At 42.1% G+C, this 19850-nt stretch overlaps 1 protein-coding gene and 1 pseudogene across 7 annotated transcripts in view; both read right to left on the bottom strand.

Annotated features, from left to right (window-relative positions):
- The window catches only part of Lrrc27 (leucine rich repeat containing 27), a 35364-nt gene extending 29253 nt beyond the window's left edge, over nucleotides 1–6111 (bottom strand). For 5 of the 7 annotated variants that reach the window (XM_013503095.1, XM_005402041.2, XM_013503099.1 and 2 more), the window contains exons 1-3: nucleotides 5768–5857; nucleotides 4460–4717; nucleotides 711–841 (exon numbers count right to left, since the gene is read on the bottom strand). In XM_013503095.1, coding sequence (XP_013358549.1) covers nucleotides 711–841; nucleotides 4460–4669 — 341 coding nt within the window. In that variant the 5' untranslated portion in view covers nucleotides 4670–4717; nucleotides 5768–5857. Of the gene's footprint in view, nucleotides 1–710; nucleotides 842–4459; nucleotides 4718–5320; nucleotides 5425–5767 lie in introns of those variants that run through there. The other 2 variants (XM_013503096.1, XM_013503097.1) reach the window with 2 other exon arrangements.
- A 1643-nt stretch (nucleotides 6112–7754) lies between these two features.
- LOC102013824 lies at nucleotides 7755–8264 on the bottom strand (annotated as a pseudogene).
- Between the last annotated feature and the right edge of the window lie 11586 nt (nucleotides 8265–19850).

Raw genomic sequence — 19850 nt, 5'->3', positions numbered from 1 at the left:
TTTGAATGTGTTTGTCCCTCTGCACAGATGTACTGCTACTGGAAGGGATCTGAAGTGTTTGCCAAGAGACAAGGACACAAGAGTTTCCAAGAGTAAAGGAACACTGGCACAGAGAAGGGCTCAGGGAAGGAGTGTGATTCCACGGCAAAAAGTCTTGGCTGCTGAGTGGGGGCCCAGATAGAGCTGTGACTCTCAAAGATGGGACTGGATTGTGCCCTATAACTGGGAATGTGCAGAAATCCTTGGAATCAGAGTGACAGGAATATAGCAGGACAGCAAGCATTGCTTGCTTAGGGGTTTCCAGTTTTCCGAAATGAGAAGAATTTCCCAATACTTTCCGGGAACTAGGGCAGATTACACGGTGCCTACGGGAACAGAGTAGCTGGATTTAATTCATCAGAGGTATTTTTGACATGAAGGCAGCTTCACATAAGTACAGTCAGAGGTAGAATTAGCTGTTACAAAAACAGCAAAGATTGACCATTAAGGCAACCGCAGCTCCCGCCATTCTTCATGGTACCAAATAGCTTTAGTTACAGTCATGGCTAGGTATTTGGTACCTCTGAGCTGGCCCTAAAAAACTATTTAATGCTTCTATTTTAAAGTAAAAACTCACTAATCAGTAGAAGCCAGACTGCAAAAGAACAGGCAGTTATACATTTTAAAAAGATCACTTTTTAAAAAATCTGGAATATAAACGTACAACTTACTTGTGAGAGCCAATCCCAGAAGGAAGTGCCTTGATTTTATTATACCGGAGGTCGAGCCAAGTCAGGTTTGGCAGTAACTGAAAGAAATCTTTAGGAATCATGCAGAGGGCATTTCTCTGAAGATGCAATTGCTTCCAGAGCAAAGAAGAGAAAATCGGAGAATGTTCTGTCAACCAACTGCATGTTAAAATGTGACATATTCAAAAGCACTTCCAAAGGAACTTCTAACAACTGCAACCATACATCTCAATTAAAGAATAATGTTTTGCCCTTAAATAATTTAAACGGTTGGACCAAGAATTAGAAAGCCATTTGGAGGCCGGGGATTTAGCTCAGTGGTGCCGTGCCTGCCTGGCAAGCACGAGGTCCTGAGTTCAATTCCCAGTATCAAAAAAAAAAAAAAAAAAAAAAAAAAGAGAAGGCCATTTTCAGAGCTGAGAGCGACCTCCTAAATGGTTCATGTGCTCCCCCCAGCACATTAATTCCTCTATCAAATATCCCTTGCCACCATTCTTAATCCCAATGATCTTAAAAATAATTCTTCATTTTCGTGGGCCACCTCTGAGGAGCCCCAGTAAACTTTCTGCTGAGTGAGTTAACAGCAAGAGCCATGTCTGGTCTGAGAGACTGGCCCTAGGTTAATAATTAAGAGAAAACTAAATGACAGAGGCACTGAGATATTTGCTGTGGCATTTGCTGACACATAGCCGCACAAAATCATCTCAGGAACCAGAACTTTAGGAATAGTTTGATATATCAACTTAGTGGAATTTTTAAGTCACTGCCTTGGTTATTTTTTTGTTTTAATTATTATTATTGTTGGGACAAAATACCCCACACCCGAAATTAAGGAAGCAAAGGTTTATTTAGTTCACAGTTTGTGGAGATTTTAGTCTGTAATTAGATGGCTCTAGGGCAGGGTGGCCTGGCACAGGAGCAACAGTTTAAGGTGGCAGAAGACAGCAAAAGCAGCAATAGTAAAAAGAAAAAAAAAGGCAAGCCTCTCTTATATTCTACATCTGCTATCTGCCCAGGCCATCTCCCTGCAGTCCTCTTTTACAAGCTTTGTAAACATCCGCAAGCTCAGGATGTTTACAAAGTAAGGGCCCTAACCCCCTGCTGAGTTAAACTTTTTAACTTCTCAAGTTGACACACTGTATCAACCATTATAGTCACCATCAAAAATAAGAGGAGCTAGCGGATAAATTCCATGTATACCGAGTATAGAATATACAGCTGTCCTCCTTTATCCACAGAGGATACATTTTAAGGGCCCCCGTAGATGTCTGAAGCCATAGATAGTACTGAATATATACTATATTTTTTTCCCTGTATGTACATACCTATGATAAGATTTAACTTCTAAATTATGTACAGTAAGAAATAAAGAACTAAAAGATTCATTATCAAAAACAGTAAAATATAATGATTATAACAATATAAGTCATTAAAACAAGAACTATGTATTTCTAGACTTTTCTATTCAATATTTTTGGGTTTTTATTTTGTTTTGTACTGGGAGTCAAACTCAGGACCTTTCGCTTGCCAGGCAGGCGCAGTGCCCTGCTGAGCTATATCCCCAGCCCTATTTAATATTTCTGGATAAAGGGGGTATACTGCATATATAATTTTATAGTCATAGCATGACTAGATTACAGGTCATGTTTTAAAAACCTTCATGATACTGTTGTTACATGCTATACATACTAATATGCATATTTATTTCTGTAAATCTATGCCTATATTTACAGAAAGGACACAAACAGATGCTTGGAGCACTGACCTTGAAGCCAGACTTCCTGGGTTCTAATCTAGGTTTTGAAAGCTATAAGCTATGTAAACTCATGCAAGTTCCTAAACCTCTCTGTGCTCCAGTGTCCTCGCCTTAAGACTGGGGGTATGGGACAGACCTTGCGTGGTAGCAGCAAATGAGTACATAAGTGTCCGCCATTATGATGATGCTATTGTTCACTCGAAGAACCACCAGGCAGTTCTTTTCCTGTCAGTTTCACAACGCCCAATTCCACCTCCAACCCCATCTTTCAAATTCCAATAATTTACAGGCTTCTGAGAAACACTCCTATAAAACTTACACTGTTTATATGTTCATTGAGAATAACATATCTCTATTAAGAAAGTGCCAGTCTCTGCCTACTGGAAGCTAGCATGCTCACTGAAAAGCAGACTGGCCCTTACAGGTACCCCATACTTACCTCCAGGTACCTGACGATGCATACCTCTGTGCACATACACGTGCATATCTTCAGGTACACAAGGACACGTATTTCCATGCACCTACACGTACATGCATCTACATTTGACTCTTTGTGGCCCTCTGCTGGTGTGAAGGTGTTAAGCCTCTCACGTCTCCTCTTTTACCCTCCTGCCAGCTAATTCTATTGCTCAGCTTGAAACCACAGGTCCTCTTGAATGCTAGTAAAAGAAATCTCAGAGACAAGAAAAACCTCTCTCCATCCCTAGCATCCTGGGAAAAGCAGGTACTTCTCTGCATCTGAAGCTGGTGGGATGGGAAGCATACTCTGCTGCGTTTCCTTCCTCATAGGTCTTGGGATGTGAAGGCAGGGATTCTCTCTGTCTCCCCTGAGTATAAGCGCTTTTTAGAAAAGCTACCAATGATTCCAGGGATTGTTGCCAGTGTTCACAACCCCTAACAGTCCAAAACTCTGAGTGGTTACCTCACTTAATGACTTGTTGTCATAGTAACAAAATTCATAGTGACATGTGTCTGCCAAAAGATATAAATAGTTATAAAGTTCTGTATGCATAAAGGTAACATGAACCTAGTAGCTTGGCTGGATTCCTCAGAGTTGAGAACATTCATTTCATTACAAGTGATACTTGCATAATAGGAGACCTCATGAGGCCAGTAATGCATTCTTTGAGGTCAATGCTAATGAAAGAAATAGCAAGACCAGTGCTGGCTCTGTCAGCAAAAACGGCAAATGTAACCAGGCAATAATAGACTTTAGTAGTGCAAGCAGCCACTTAAAATCCGAGAAGGCAGCTTTCGTAAAAGTACTAAGAAATGTCAATCAACATCACAACTGTTCCAGACACTGTCCTCATATAAATTATTTCACTTTACAGTAATTCATGAAACTATTATTTTTCCCAGATTCCAGGTGAAATCAAATGAGGTTTAATAAAATTCTGTGGCTCTGGGGCAATGATGGGCATTGCTTGGGAAGCACCCTGTTTTGTCTACCATCAACACAGTACTCTGAGGGTATTCCAAAAGCACAAGAACAAGACAGCATTGGCTAGGGACTTCGCTACAGAAGGCTCCTGGCACAAAGGAAATTGGCTGTGGAGCACTGACAAAATAGACAACAGTAAGAGGAACAGTTTTTAACTGTTTTAATATTGCTGGGGCTTTTAAAGGGTTATGTGTGTTAAATAAGAGACCACAGTTGTGTGGGCAGTTGTCTCTACTGCAGGTTTTGTTTTTGTTTTTGGTGCCAGAGATTTTCCTTTGAAGAGAGACCACATGCAAGGTGGAGAACTGGCTCCCTCTCTAGACAGATGTACTATTTCTGTCAGCTGGTGCCCTTATCTCAATTTCTCTTTGTTGTTATCAGCACATGAAACCCAAATTAACCCTCCCTCTGTCTCATTCTGGAATCTCTTCTACAGAGAAAAAAGCCCACAAATAAAAGTTCAGTGCTGAAAGTTCCACTCTGTCAATGCAGCATCTGTCTCTAAGGTCTCCCAAGAAAAAGACCACTTACTTGAAGGCTGGGGATTATAAAGACCTTTTCCAGATTGCGCAGACCACTCTGACTCAAGTCTAAAGTTGATGGAGATGAAAAGATGACCCCTTTACTATTCTTTTGAACATCTCTGGAGCGGGGGTCTGGCAAGCTCCCGGCTTGACCAGCATTCTCCTTGGGATTATCAGCAGCTCCTGCAGGAGCTCCGTCGTTGCGGCTTCCCTCCATCTGTCGCCCTCCAGTGGCTACAGCTCATCCTCCTTAGTATGGAGTCATCTGGAAACATAGCAAAGGAGATGGAGGAGCGGGCAATGGCAAATTACACAGACACAATCACACAAACCAAATAGAACAGCTGTGTCAGATCTGCAGTGATTTAACTTGCTTTAACTTGCTTATCTGCAGTGATTTAACTAACTTGATTTAACTCCCGTCATTTAAACAGTATCGTAAATTTGACGTTTTAATTTGTAAAATACAAGAAAACTTATTCTGATTAAAATTCTCTGCTCCTAGCTGGGAATGGTGGCACATGCCTGTAATGTCAGCTATTTGGGAGGCTGACGCAGGAGGAATGAGTACTTGAAGTCAGCCCGGGAAACTTACCGAAACCTCATCTGAAGAGCAAACAACACACACACATATAAACTTTCTCCTATCATAGAATTCCAAGATTTTAACTTTTAATCAAAACTTCAAATGCTGAGGCACACTTCCACTCGTAATTCCACTTTGTCCACCAATGATTCCTACAGCTTTTACGTGTATTCATCCCCCGCGCACCCTAATGACTGGTATGTGCGTATTTTTCACTCCTGTGTAGGGAAGAGGAGTTCCAGTCAGTCATGCAACCTCAAGGGGGCACAACTAATGAGATACCCAGGTCCGCAGGATGAGAACAGGGCTTGTCCCAGGCCACGGGAGCTCTGCGACTTTGCAAGGTGGGTGTTTGGGTGCTTTTCTCCGAACTAGCAGACCGGAGCTTCCGACTGCTACAAACCCCTCAGCAGGTAAGAGTGAAACCGGAGGCTTTCATGCACCCTGCCGACTGCAGCATCCTGGCGCCCCCCTGACTTGTTTTCCCATCTGACGCAGCTGGATGAGACCCGAAGTTTGGGCTTCAAGTCCCCAGCGCGAGAAGTGCTCTTTGCCTGCAGGCGTGAGCTAAAGTGCTGCCTCACCCAGCCGCCCACCGGGAAGACACCGCGCCCACGCCCTACAACCGGTGCACTCTGCTCCGCCCTACAGCCGGGGACCCGGGTCCTGTACCCACCCCACAGCCCAAGCCCCCCGGGCCCCCCATTCCCTGGCTCGCGCCTGTCACACCTGGGGACCCCCGCTCGCACTCCCAGAGCCCGAACGCAGAGAAACTCAGACACCACCCAACAATAGACGGCTCGCGGCCCCACAGTCACCATGGAGACGGCACCGTACGGAGGCCCGCGGGGGCCACGCCGCGGAGGACTCGGTACTGTGGTGCAGATGCGCATTCGGCCGCTTCTGTAACGCAGAGGTGTAGAGGCGAGAGAACGCCCAAAAAAGTGCGGGAGGGTAGGCAGGCGAGTTCCGCAAGGTAGGCTAGGGCAGGAGGTGGCGACAGCATACGGACAGGGCCGCCTTTCGCGGAGACGGCGCGGACGGGCGCGGCAGCAGGCGGTCCGCGCACCGGCCGAGCGCGGCCACGGCGGGGGGCTCGCGGCGTCCGACGCTTTGCCCCGGTTCGGTCCCGCCGATCTTCCCCGTGGTGTGTCGCTGCCCTTCGCAGGTGGCCCGTCTTCCTAAGGCCGCAGGGCAGCCGTCCCTCTAACACGTGCCCTGTGCCCTTCGTGTGAGACAGTGCCCTTCCGCAGGTCCCTTCGGCCGGGTGCGTCTGTCACCCACCGTTCCGCGAGGCTGCCAGGCGGGACTCCTCCAGCCCGCCACTCGCCACTCCAGCGCCCGCGCGGGGCCGCGTGGATATCTGCTGCAGCGGCCCGGTACCCAGCACTGACCAGAGCTGCCACTGGTGCTCTCGTATCTCAACAGGACGTCTGTACACCCAGTTAGCAGGCAGGGCAGGGGGTCTTGGGAGCATGGTGCAATGCGGTGACGCATCCTGAAGCCACACAATACCTGAAAGAAAAGGAGTCCTGAGCAGATAACGAAATGTATTAGCCACATGAGCCACTGATGGGTAAGATCACTGTTTTTCTCTGTAAGGGCAAGCAAGCCCTGTCAGACAAACCCTTTCACTGAAATTGGAAAGGCTGAACACACAAAAAACACAAGCACTGGCCTTGGGATACAGCTCCACGGTAGAGCACTTTACTCACCATGTGGGAGACCTAGTGTTTGAACCCCATTACTGCAAAACAAACAAAAAGGAAAAGAAAAGAGGGGAGAAGGATTAAACGGTATTGTAGCTAACAAAGGAGTCAATAATGGGGTCAAGAACAAAGGAATTCCAGAAAGGCAAGCTCTGTTATGATGTCATGTTTCCCCCATGAGTATCTGCCCATCTAGAAGAAGCATTGGAAGGCTAAGCAACTGAGCAAAGCTCTCAACAGACCAATGGCCACAGGGAAAATTTTTATTCTGAGACTGCCAAGGAGAGGGAGAAGCTGGCAAACCCGGGGGTGAAGTAGGGGCCTGAAACACTGGACTCTAGGTAAAGGGTGAGCTGGAAGAAAGACTAGACTTTGTGGGGACAGAAGCTCAGCTGCAAATATTACCAGATCTTGATTGCATTGAAATGCTGCAATGTTGCCTCACTGCTTTATGGAAGAGGAAGGATATATCATCTGTGATCTTTTTCTTTTTAAGGTTGAATATTTTATTTCTTACTGTGCTGCAAAGCTGTTGCTTCACTGTGTAAAAACAGCCCCAGATTATTCAGTCTATTGTAAAATTAAAGTCGTTCTTTGTTGGACATTGTATAACTGACACACACCCTGTTTAAGTATTTCCACCCAAATCCAGGGAGAAGTGTAAGCAAGTTACAGTATTACATAAGGCTTATGATAACAGTATTATCCTTGAATTAGATAATTCTTATAACTAGTTTTTACCATGGATAATTTAATGAATTCTGAATATCTGAACCTACAGCCTTGTCTAAAAATCAGAAGGTATATATAAAAAGATACACATTGTGTTTATCTGCAATCACTAGGGAGTTAAGGGGTATTTTCCTCCAGGAGCAGCGATGAGAGTGGTTTCTTTTCCATCATTACAGTGCTGCTAAAAGTTGTTATCTCAAGTCTTTTGTCTGCCATTAACTGCAGACAACTGTGCTGAAGAAGTCACTTCACACTAGTTTATTTTGGGTGCCACTTCATTCCTCAATCGATTTCACGTATTTCTTATACGATTATTCACCCATGAGCTCATCTAGTTCAGAAGGCTCACTCACTGTTATCTTGATCAGCCAGCCATCTTCATAAGAAGATCTGTTGATGAACCCTGCAAGTGCTTCATTAATTTCTGTTACGTCTGACAGGAAGATAGCGTTCACTGGCAGCTTTCACGCTTTCCAAAGCACCAAACTCATCGTGCTTTTTCAGTTGTGTCCCAATTTCAGGCAGACTGCGGTACATAACATCTCCCGAAGCTTCCTGTGCAAAGTTGCTGATTCCCACTGTTCCAGCGCCATTTTCTGTTGTTATCCATTCGTGTTTGTCTGTAATTTTACGCACCGCGAGCAAAGTCGGTCCGATGTGCAGAGACCGCGCGCCCACGCACAGCTGCCAGGGCAGAATTGGGCAGGGCGTGGAGGCATCGAGGCTGCACATGGGCTTCGGGCCTCGGCGCGCACGCTCCCGGCCTCTTGCAACGCCACGTTCATAGCGCTTCTGAGGGTCACCGTGCTGCGCCTGGCCCACCGGGCTGGCTGGGGCCTCACCTGAGGTCTTAAGTGAGGCACACTTTCCTAATGTATAATGTGTCATACAAGGGACAACATCAATGAACACATGACTCAAAGGAAACCACAGGCTGGGCATAATGGTGCATACCTGTGGAACCAGCACTCTGGGAGACTGAGGCAGGAAGATTCTAAGTTCAAGCCCAGTCTGGAAAACTTAGTGACTTAGTGAGTCCCTGTCTCAAAATAAAAAACAAAAAAGATCTGGGGATGTAGCACAGCATGAAAGCCTTGGGTTCAGTCCCCAGTACTGGGGGGGGGTGGGCAGAAAAAGACCATGGAAACCAAATACCAGCCCATGGGAAGTCCAGATAATGAAATCAACAAGCATGAGCCTTAAGATAATTATACTGAGCATGTTTAAGGCAATAAAAGCAAGAATAGCACTGGCACTAAAAAAAGAACCAAAGTGGAAGTCTGGAACAGAAAAACAACAAAAAATAACCAGATTGGTTAACTAGCAAATTACTTAGAAGTGAGGGAGGGAATGGAAAGTAGGTCAGAAGAAAATACCCTCAAATAAGCAAGAGATGAAGTCTAGAAAACTCAAAAGAGACATATGGACTTAGTGAGCAAATCTAATGTGCATGTGGCTGAGTGGCCTCTGATCAACTAATCATGAACAACGCTTCTTTCCTGTATCCCATCTGCATTACCTAGGTGTTACCAACTCTGTTTCTCCCAGTACTTTTCTGTTTGGTTATAGGTTGGCACAACAGCCAAGAGGCACTTGCAGGGCATTTGTAATGCACGTGCAACTAGGATATTTGGAAGTTGCACATGCAACTTCTAGGTGATCTGCAGAACAGCAACAAAAGCAGTGTGGTTGCGATAGAAATTCCTTGTCAAAAGGCAGAAAATAGGCCCAGTGGAGTCACTGAAGTCTACCAAGATACATGTTGGAAGATCTTCATTAGAGCTCAAGGCCTTGGAATTATTATTCTGGCTCCTTCCTATGAGTCAGATTGCCTTATCTAAAAAGGCAATGTAAGTTTGTAGCCTTTACATTGTTTAACTGGGGACATTCACACAGTGTAGAGAAGGCGTGGAGTCACTCCAAAGAACAGTAGTGCTGGTGTTGTAACCAGGCCCAGGGGAGGCAGAGCTGAAGTGGGCCTCCCCGGCCAAGGCAAGGCAACAGGGTGAACAGTGGCTCTGAGTGAAGTGGAAGAGTCAGCACAATTCTGCATTTCTAACAAAGCAACATTTTCTAACCATTTGATCCCATTTCCTCTTACTTATCATTGCCTCAAGTTTTTGTTTCACTTTTTAAAAGACTAATTTTTGTCGACCACAGTTAATTGTATGTCTGAACATATTTTGTCGTTTTCCAGCGCTCATTTTTTATTCAGCTAAAATGTCTCCTTTGGTGGTTCTTTTGGCAAGTGTTTTTGGACAATTCTTTCTAACAAGTATGAATATACTTAGTATTTATTTTGAGTGGATTTTTGAATGATTGTTTAGTTGCAGTGCAGAGTTCCTTGTTGACAGCGATTTTTTATTACAGTTTTTAAGACATTACTCACTGGCTGCTGCTGAGCAGGTTGCTGCCAATCTAACTGCCGTTTGAGTGAAAAAAATCTCTCTCTTCTGTGTCCTCGTTCTGAAATTTCACTACAGTATTTCTGAATGCTGACTGATACACAGTTATGTTGCCTAGCACTTGATGTGTGCCTCCTGAGAACTGTGTCCTTGATTCTAGCCCTTCCCAACCTTCCTCTCATCCTATAGCATTTCTGCACCCTCTTCTTGATTCTCATATTGGTAGAACTCGTTTAATCTGTTTTCCATGTCTCAGAATAGCCCTTCCTAAGGTTTGTATGTCTGTGTTCTGAGTTCTGGGTGGACGATCTTCCAGTTCACTAAATCTGTCTTAACTGATGTCCAGTTAGAGTTCCATGTATTCATGTTTTTTATTTGTTTGTGTGCTTGTTTTGCATCCCTTGGAATTAAAACCCAGGCCACCAACATCTAGATGAGTATTTTACCACTGAGCTGCTGCTTCTGTTGTTTTTATAAATGACCTCATTTTGCAATTCTTTCTTTTTTATATCCACTTGTTCTTATTTCATTCCACCCAGTGTTGTTCTATGATCTCTTTAATATTCATGGATATTTTCTCTTTATCCACAGCAAGAATCCTAAACATAATTGCTTTAAACATAGTTGTTTTAATTACCAGACTGTTCCATTCTCATCACATCTGGCTGGATCCATCTGATAATCAGTGACACTGTTACCTATTTTTCCAGCTTTAGGTGTTCTGGAATAGAGGCCTTCAGGTCCACCTGAAGACTGAACTATGTTGCTTTCTTCCTGGGCTCACTCTGTCTTGTACCATGGTCCTGCAGGTGCCTTGCAGGGTTACAGTGAATGCTCAGGATTCCCACCCCCAGCCATGGTGCCAGCCAGGGGCTGAGCTAAGGACCTTCCGCTGCTTGATTCTGAGGCAATTGCAGAAGTTTTGTTTTTGTTTTGTTTTGTTTTGTTTCTGAGCTTCCTTTCCTAGAGGTGGGAGGCTTGTTCCAGCTCTGGCTTTAAGGAATCCTTTTGGCTGTTGTTCCTGGCTCCTCTTGGGGCACTTTATCCCCTTACTCTTTAGGGACAGCATTTCTAAGCCACTTTTGCCTGTTTTTGGGAAGAGTCCTGTAAGCCCAAAGTCTTGGTCCTCCATTCTCGCTTTGTGTGTTCGTTTTTTGTGTTTTTTTGAGACAGTGTCTTGCTTGTTCAGACTGGCCTTGAACTTACTATGTAGCCCAGGATGGCCTTGAACTCATAGAGAACCTCTTGCTTCAGTGCCTACTCCCCAGTGCGCCACATGCCTGGCTCTTCCATTCTGTTTTATGTTTCTGGCTCACTTTTGGTCTATGGCTTGGTTTTGTGTGTTTGTTTTTGTGATATTTTTTCATTGCAAGACAGTTTCAATGAGGTGCCCAGAGTGGCCTTAAACTTATGATCCTGCTGCTTCAATCTCCTGAGTACCTCAGATTACAGACATGTACCGCCGCATTTACTGGTTTTTAAATTTTATCTTTAAAAATTATCTATTATAGCCATGAGTGGAGACGATCATATCAGGACTTCTAAGGTTGAACTTACACCTTGCTCAGAGCAACTTAATGTTTTTCAATAAAGGAAAATAAAAGCTACTGTTTTAGTTTTTCCTGTTTTATACCTTCTTAGGAAACTCCTGTAAGTTATATTTGATATTTTCCCAGTAATTAATATTCTGTATCAACAGAAAAACAACTAATAGAAACTTCAAATCTACTTTATAGAAAATTGAACATAAGAACAATAAACATCTCTAGATAAGTTTCAGAGATTTCAACATGGCCTAAAATTATTTCTTAGAAGATGTTCATAATGCCCCTGAGCACCTCTGCTGTGCCTGTTATGACCATAATCAAACAGACAGCTGAAATACACATCTCCCTTTCTTGAAAAGAGGACTACACAGAAAAGATGGCCTGTGTTTCTCATCCTCTGAGAGCACAGCACAAGAATGGGTCATGCATGTTAGGAACACTTGGGATGAAATGCAAAGATCAAAGGACCTGGGCTACTGTGAAAGAGTGGGAGATGTATCTTGATGCTTCAGAGAGGAGTGTGATGAATCTTTGCATTTTTCAAATGAGCCAAAGTATTGAGCTAATTTCAGTTCATTATCACTCACACTGTTCATAAAGTGTTTTGTAAGATGGCTGTGAGCACTGAGTGAGTGATATGGGTAGAGCACCAGTGCCTGATAGGCCAGCAAACATCATTTAATCGACTCACTGATGCTGGAAAGCCAAGATTGTTACCCTGATTTTACATGAAAGAAACTAAGAGGCAGTTCAGTCACAGGTGAACTGTGGTGCTCACTGGTAAGTAAGAGAGGAGCTCAGGGATTTGACCAAGTTCTGAGCCCTGGAGTCTGTGTGCAGCATCCAGGCAGCCTGCTTCTTCTAGGTACAGGAAATTAAGAATTTAAAATGAAGAAGTGATTTATCTATGGGGTTCTTTCTGGTGTTATAGAAGCGATGAGGCTCATAAGACTAAGAGAACTCAGCTAGTAACAATGACGCCACCGGGTGGTCATGAGCACCAAAGGCCAGGTTTGAACTTGCATAACAGTATTACTGAGGTCCTTGTTTCCATTCCTGACATGTGCCTCTGTCCTGGGCAGGCCCAGAGCTGAGTCTCACTGGCCTTGCTGGGCACCTTCCCACATGTTGTTGGGTGCTGAGGTGTATACATTTGAGACATCAAGTGACTAGCTCTTGTGGGGACTGACCTCAGCTTGGGAGGCATGATGATACTGCCTCTCTGAGGAAGTCTAGGATAGCAAATATACCAGGGGAATAGTCCTAAACCTCTTCACACAAGCTTCTGCTGGGGAATCCCCAGGAAAGGCAAATGTCTTTACCCAACTGGATAGTTCTTTTTTTTTTTTTTTTTTTTTTTTTTCCGGTACTGGAAATCGAACTTATGACCTTGCGCTTCCCAGGCAGGCGCTGTGCCACTAAGCTAAATCCCCAGCCCCTGGATAGTTCTGATACCCACCTCCTAAGACTGATATTGTGTTGCAAAACTTGCCATAGTTTCATATCTTCAAAAATAAATAAGATATATACGAAATCTATAAGGCTATTTTGAAAAGAGGATTAGAGACTACCAAATCTAGAGGATGCAGAAAATCAGCTTGACCCTTTTTCTGAAGCCTTTGGGAGTATTTGTATAGAACTGCCTCAGAAGCAAGAGTGGGAGTGGATGTAGAGAGGAAGTGGAAAGATTGTTTCCTCAAACCTCTTCTGTCCACATTTCACCCCTGAAGAGCTAGTGAGGCAGATTTAAAGTATTAGTTGGTGTTTTTGAGAGGACAGTGCCTGCAGAAGACCATCTGGTGGTTTCTGCTATGTCACAGCCACCGAGTGGGGATGGAGATTCACCTGGCTCTCTGAGGCTGCCTGGCAGAGGTACCAGCTAAGGCTTGGTCGGAATCGTGGTTTGGATAGCCCCACACTGACCAGGTTTCTGGAAAGGGTACCATTGCTTAACACTAAGATCTCTGATGCAGCAGACACCCAAGGAAAATGTGGGCGGATGAGTTTAAATCAGGATTTGTTTTTGGATGGGTGATGATGATGGCATGATTCCTCACTGCTGAGGAGCCTGAATGATGCTGCATGCAGATATGTTTGAGGGGACCCTAGAGAGGGGCAGCCTTTGCTAACTAGGAGAGCTTGTCCTGCTTCCAGCAACACATACTTGCATGCTATGGTGAGCCATGTCCTCAGCCAGTTTGACACCTCGTGGCCACATATCAATGTACCAGACACTATTTAAACCTGAACTTCCCAACTGGCAACTAATAAAACAAATAAGAATAGCAGCAGTAAGGCAAGGAATAAATAAATGAGGACATATGTGGAAAGCCTGATGCACTGGAGGCACCTGCTACATTCATTTTCTATTCTTGTTGTTAGGAGACATTAAATTATCCAGGCAAACCTCAATCAGATCAGAGGTAAGAAAGCTTGTAAAAGAAGTATTTTTAAAAGGGTAATGGGTAAGTGGCAGGTAAGCGCTGTGCTACTTGGCTATTAACAATACACTTTAGACCTTGTTTTTCTGCCCCTTGGGGTGCTTACCTAGTGCTGCCCTCATATTACTACTGATGCAGAAAATCAGGCTCAGAGAAGTTAAGAGACTTTCCAAGGTCACAGAGCTATTAAATTACAGAGCTACACTGTGTCTCAATCGTTGGTCACTGAAACATCTGAAGTCCCAACACAGGGTACTTTAAAAACCTGGCAAAGAAAAAGATCTAGAAATTCAGCCAGCCCAGAGTATAAGAATGCAAGAACTGCACCATAAAACAGACACAGTTTTATCCACATGGCAGGTAGATGATTCATGGCTCTACATTCACCCTTGATCCAACTGCTGGGCCACCTCAGGTGCCTGACTTGCTTCACAGCTATACATTTGCCCTGTTATACTTCCATCTTCCTTTGTTCCCTCCAGTCGAGCTGAATGGCTGAGACACAAGCTCTGAGAGTGAACAGCCTGTTGAGTTTCTGTGGATGGGGCTGTCATATGCAGTGGCAATCAGCTGTCACTGGGACCTCCCTGCTTTGTGTTTCTATAGCTGCTAGTACTCCTTGGCCTTTTCATCTCTGTGTCAGGCAGCTGCCATCAGGGTGAGTCCTGATTGGTCAGTGGGATTTTGAGTAGGGCAGTGCCAGCAGACTGAGTTCCTGATGTCCTTCACTGTGACTCCTTGCACCTTGTAATTGCAGAGGAAACACATGGTGGCCTGCTGGTCCCAGAAGAATAAGAGATCCACACAACAAACCTGAAGTGAATCCAAGCATGACAAGATCACTGAGATCAGTGAAATCAGTCACTTTTAGTATGAGCAGTAATGCTTGCTGTTACAATTTGGGGTGGTTTGTTATATTGTGGGACTAGCCAACTGATACTGTGTCAGTTTGCCTCTGCATAACCCTCAGGACAATGTCCAAGATGACCCAGGGCCAGTTCCCTCTAGGGTGTCTCCAACAAGGCAGGGCAAATGTGTGACTTCTCCCTGCCAGCAGAACTACTTCACTCACCCTCTAGACTGTAATCTGTTACAAAATTAGCCTTTAGGTACAGTGGCTGGTTTTTATAGTATATAAATTATACTTTGATAAAGATGACAAACAAAAGGGAGGAAAGGATCCTTGGTCACAACCCACTCTAAAGATTCAATTCTGTGATTCCTAGCACGTTTGTAGAGTGCTTCTGTTAGCATACTCCAGACTCAGAGTGTCTCCACAAGCCCTAATGCCCTGTAGACTGTCTGCAGTCACTCCCCTTCCCACCCCAGCCCTGGCAGGCTTTGATCTCCTGTTTGTCACTGTACATTCACCTCGTCTGTACATGTTCAGTGAATTTGCTGGGGAGATGTAAAAGAAATACCTGCCTTCAAATTGAGAGGCCCTGATAGTCCAAAGAGTGATTTGGACAAGTCCAGCTTGGTCAGTAAATGAGTTTATTAGGAGTTATTTCCAGAGTAGTGGATGGCTCATCACTTGTAATACTAATGAAGTTACCAACTGCCTAAGCTACTGAGCTACTTGTTTTATAAGGACTTTAAGATAAACAGAAAAAAAAGCCAGGAGGAAAAGATGAGAGTCCTTAAGATAGTTGTGTGAGCTTGGTTCCCTCACATCCATACCGGGAATTCTACATGTCTCAGCAAGCCTTGTCAAACTGCAGTCAGAAACACAGCTTTAGCACTTGGTGGGGGCCCACCAACCAACTAAACAAAATGGTGTTGTTCTGGCTAGTGTTCAGAGGATTATTCTTCCCACTGTGTATTTCACATAAATGGAATCCTACAGTATACTGCCTTTTCATACAGCTTTGTTGTTTTAGTGTAACAATTTTGAGGTCTTTCCATACTGTAGCAGGTACCAGTATTTCATGGCTCTTTATTGCTGAATTGTATTCTGTGGTATGGGTACGCTAGTTGTTATTCCAGCCATCAGAGGACTGGTATTTGGACTATACACAATTTAATTACAAAATAATATTGCTATGAATATGTGCATACATATCTTTGATTGCCATAGAATTTATATTTCCAGGGGGGAATTATTGAGTTGTATGGTAAGTTTATGCTTATGTTTTCAAGAAATCATGTGTAATTGATTCCCAGAGTGGTTGTGTCATCTTACATTTCTGTCGACAAAAATGTGAGTCCAAGATCTGCCACATCCAATGCTTGGTATTATCTCTCCTTTTTATTATTGTCTTTCTAGTCAGTATAAGGAGATGTGTCATTATGGTTTTAAGTTTTTACTTGCCTAATGATTAACAATGTTGATCACATTTTTATGTATGTTGCAATCATTTATATGTCTTCAGCTAGACTCAAGGTAGCCTGTAATGTGGTTTTATTTTTTATTTTTTATTTTTTATTTTTATTTTTTGGTTTTTCTCCGGTACCGGGAACCAAACTCATGACCTTGCGCTTGCCAGGCAGGCGCTTTGCTGCTGAGCTAAATCCCCAGCCCCTGTAATGTGGTTTTAATGTATAAAACAACCTCTAGACAAAGAGCCTCAGGGCAACCCACTTTCAAGACCCGCCTGCCTCTCAGGATCTTTCTATTAATAAAGTTTTCCTATTCTTTACCTACTTTGTCTTTGAGTTCCTCCTTCAACATCATGAGACACAGATTTGGCACATCTAACAGGTTGAGAGTTATCTTCCCTGTCCCATTGCGATTACAGACATGTGCCAAGGCTCTTTTTGTTTTCTTAATGGTATCTTTTGCAGTATTAAAGTTTCTAATATTTATTAAGAGCAATAGATGAAAAAAAAAGATCAATATATGAGGGTTTTTAAAAATGCCTCATGTATTTGGTGTCATATCTAAGAATTTTTGCCTAACCCTCAATTGTGGAGATATACCCCTTCTTTCTTCTAGAAGTTTTACAGTGTTAGCTCCTATATCAAGATTTCTGAACCATTTTAAATGTTGTTTATGAAATTTATTGTTTTCATATGAATATTCAGTTGTCTCAGGATTTTCAGTTTTCTTTGGGGAAGTTTTTGGTTACAATTCAAATTTTTTTTTTTTTACAGATATTTATAATTCTTATTTTGTCAATTTTGTTTGTTTTTTTTTCCAGTACCAGGAATCGAACTCACGACCTCGCGCTTGCTAGGCAGGCGCTCTGCTGCTGAGCTAAATCCCCAGCCCCTATTTTGTCAGTTTTGATGAATTGTATTTTTCTGTCTTATTTGAATTGTATTTGTCTATCTTATCTGAGTTGTGAATTTATTGTTATAAAATTTTCATAATATTCCTTTATTCTTTCAACTATCTTTAGGCTCTGTAGTACTATCTTTTTCTTAATTTGATATCAGCATTTCTTTCTCTTTTTTTCTTACTCTGTAATGCTTGGGTTTATAATTTTAGTTGATTTTTTTTTAAAGGACCATGATTTACTTTGTTGGTTTTTTTTCTATCATTTGTTATGTTATATTTAATATATTTGTGCTGGTGTCTATTTTACATTGAATTTATTCTTTATTTAGATTCTTTCTTTTGAAAAAAATTTAGCTCATCTTTATTCTTTTCTCCCTTGAATGTAACTTCCTATCCCTGCTATATTGGCTTATAGTAATGATTTTTAAAGCCAATAACTTCTTTTGAAAATGTATTTATTATTGTTTCCTTTATTTTAAAATAACAAGTTGTATATATTTTGGTGTAAAACAAGATGTTTTGAGCTATGTATACATTGTGGAAAGGTATTTTCCTTTTAAATCTGAAGACAAAACTTAATTACTGATTTTAAACCCTTATTTTTCTTACATAACCTTTTTTTTTTTTTTTTGAGACAAGATTTCACTATGCAGTTTAGGCTGGCCTTGAACTCGCTTATGCAGCCCAGGCCAGCCTCACCCTCAAACTCACAGTGATTCTCCTGCCTCAGTCTCCTGAGTGCTGGGATTATAGGAATATGCCACCATTCCAGGCTCACATAACCTTTTAAACCTAGCTGTATCCTACACATTTTATTATATTAGTTTTTATAAGCATTCAATTTAAAAAGATATCTGAATTTCCTTGTGACTTATTATTGATCAATAAATTATTTAGAAGTTTGTTGCTTAATTTTTAAACATTGGGTTATCTTCTATTATTGGTGTCTAACTTAATTTCAGACAACATATTATGTATGATTTTAATCCTTTGATATTTACTGAAGTTTGTCGCTGCTCCTACTGTTGCATTTGGTCTCAGGATATGACTTACGTTCGTGAATATTCCTTGTGTACTTGAAAACGCTATGTTATACAGTTATAATGGTCTATAGATATCAGTTAGGTCGTTGGTTAATGATATTTTCCAAACCTGTAAAAATTGATAACTTTGTATGTGTTGATATGTCCTGTCCATTCCTGAGATATTAATATTATAATCTCATTGTAATTGTAGATTTATATATTATTTCTCTTGGGCTCTCAAGTTTTGCTGTATGTCAAATTTTCTTATTGAATGTGTATGCATTTGGGATTATAATAGTTTTTTTTGTCTTTTTGAGACAAGGTCTCATCACTGTGCAGTTCAGGCTGGCCTTGAGCTCATTTTGTGCCTGCCTCAGCCTCCCAATTACTGGGATTACAGGTGTGCATTACCATGCTCAGCAATTTCTATTTATCTTGAAGAACTTTCTTTAGCATTTCTTAAGGTGTTGGTGACAAATTCTCTGAGCTTTGTTTACTTCACAATGTCTTTACATTCATTTCTTTTTTAAGGGCATTCTCTTTAAGTACAGTATGACAGTTTTTCCACAGTTGTTGTACAGTTAGTGTGTTGCTCCATCATTACTTATGCTAATATTTAGCACTTTCCTACATTGTTCCATTGTCCCCTGGCTTCTATTTCTTCTAATAAAATGTCAGCTGCCATGTTTTACACTTTTCAAGAACTCTTATTATTTTAACTTTTCTATATACATGGTTGGTCACTTCTGTTTATCTGTCTGCAAGTTCACTGACTCTTTTGTCTACTTTGGCCAATATAATATTGAAGTATGTCATTTTTTTTCAGAAATCATATTTTTCACTTCAGGAAAAATCTTCATTTGATTTGGTTTTAGATTCTCCCTTTCTCACCTGAAATTACTTATCTCTTCACTTATGTGATATGAAGATTATACGATAAGAGATATGAAGATTATGTGCATCTTTTTTTATAAATCTTCTGACATTGTTGTAATTGGTAAACTCCTTCTCTAATCCCAGTATCTGGACAATCTGGAATTCTGCTTCTAGTGATCTTCTTTTTCACATTTTTCTGTTTTAGCACATACTTCATAATTTTTATGTTATTCTGGGCATTGTTTTAAAAGGGCACCAGGTGTGAAGCATAATACATAGCTGTTTTTTTTTTTTTTAAGGAGAGTTTCTTTGTGCTGTTGAAAAAAAGGGTAAGCGATTTAGATGTATCCTAAGGTCAGCTGGTCTGAGGCTTACTGCGCTCCAATAGATTGAGTTCACCTTCCATTCACCCAACTTGGAATCCATGGGTTCAAAATTTGAGCTGGAAGGAACATGGGTCACAGTTTTACTTCAATTTTGGCTCATTTTTTGATTCATGGGTCTCAGAATCTAAGCTCCAAATGACCAAGACTATACAAATATCTCTTGTCATTTTCTCTGCTTCCATGTTTTTGAATTTAGGTCCCTTTCAGACAGACCCACTTTGCCCAGACTGCCCACACTTTCATCATAGACCACATGTCTCAGCTCCTGCAGGCCCTGACCTAGGCAAGTCTTCTTCTCCTGCATCTTTGCCCAGGGCAACAGGAGCCTTAGCTCTGCCTACCCAGGAAAAGCTCCTCATCATTCTCCAGAATTCAATTTATTAGGTTTTAATACATCCATCATTATTTGATGACCCATGGAAAAGTATAGCTTTTTGTTGTATTTGGTTAATTCTAATTACCACAAAAGCA

This window comes from Chinchilla lanigera, unplaced genomic scaffold (assembly GCF_000276665.1).
Source record: "Chinchilla lanigera isolate Chin_1 unplaced genomic scaffold, ChiLan1.0 scaffold00076, whole genome shotgun sequence".
Classification (NCBI taxonomy): domain Eukaryota; kingdom Metazoa; phylum Chordata; class Mammalia; order Rodentia; family Chinchillidae; genus Chinchilla; species Chinchilla lanigera.
The sequence above is the reverse complement of the archived record's forward strand: the minus strand, read 5'-3'. Positions and strand labels throughout refer to the sequence as shown.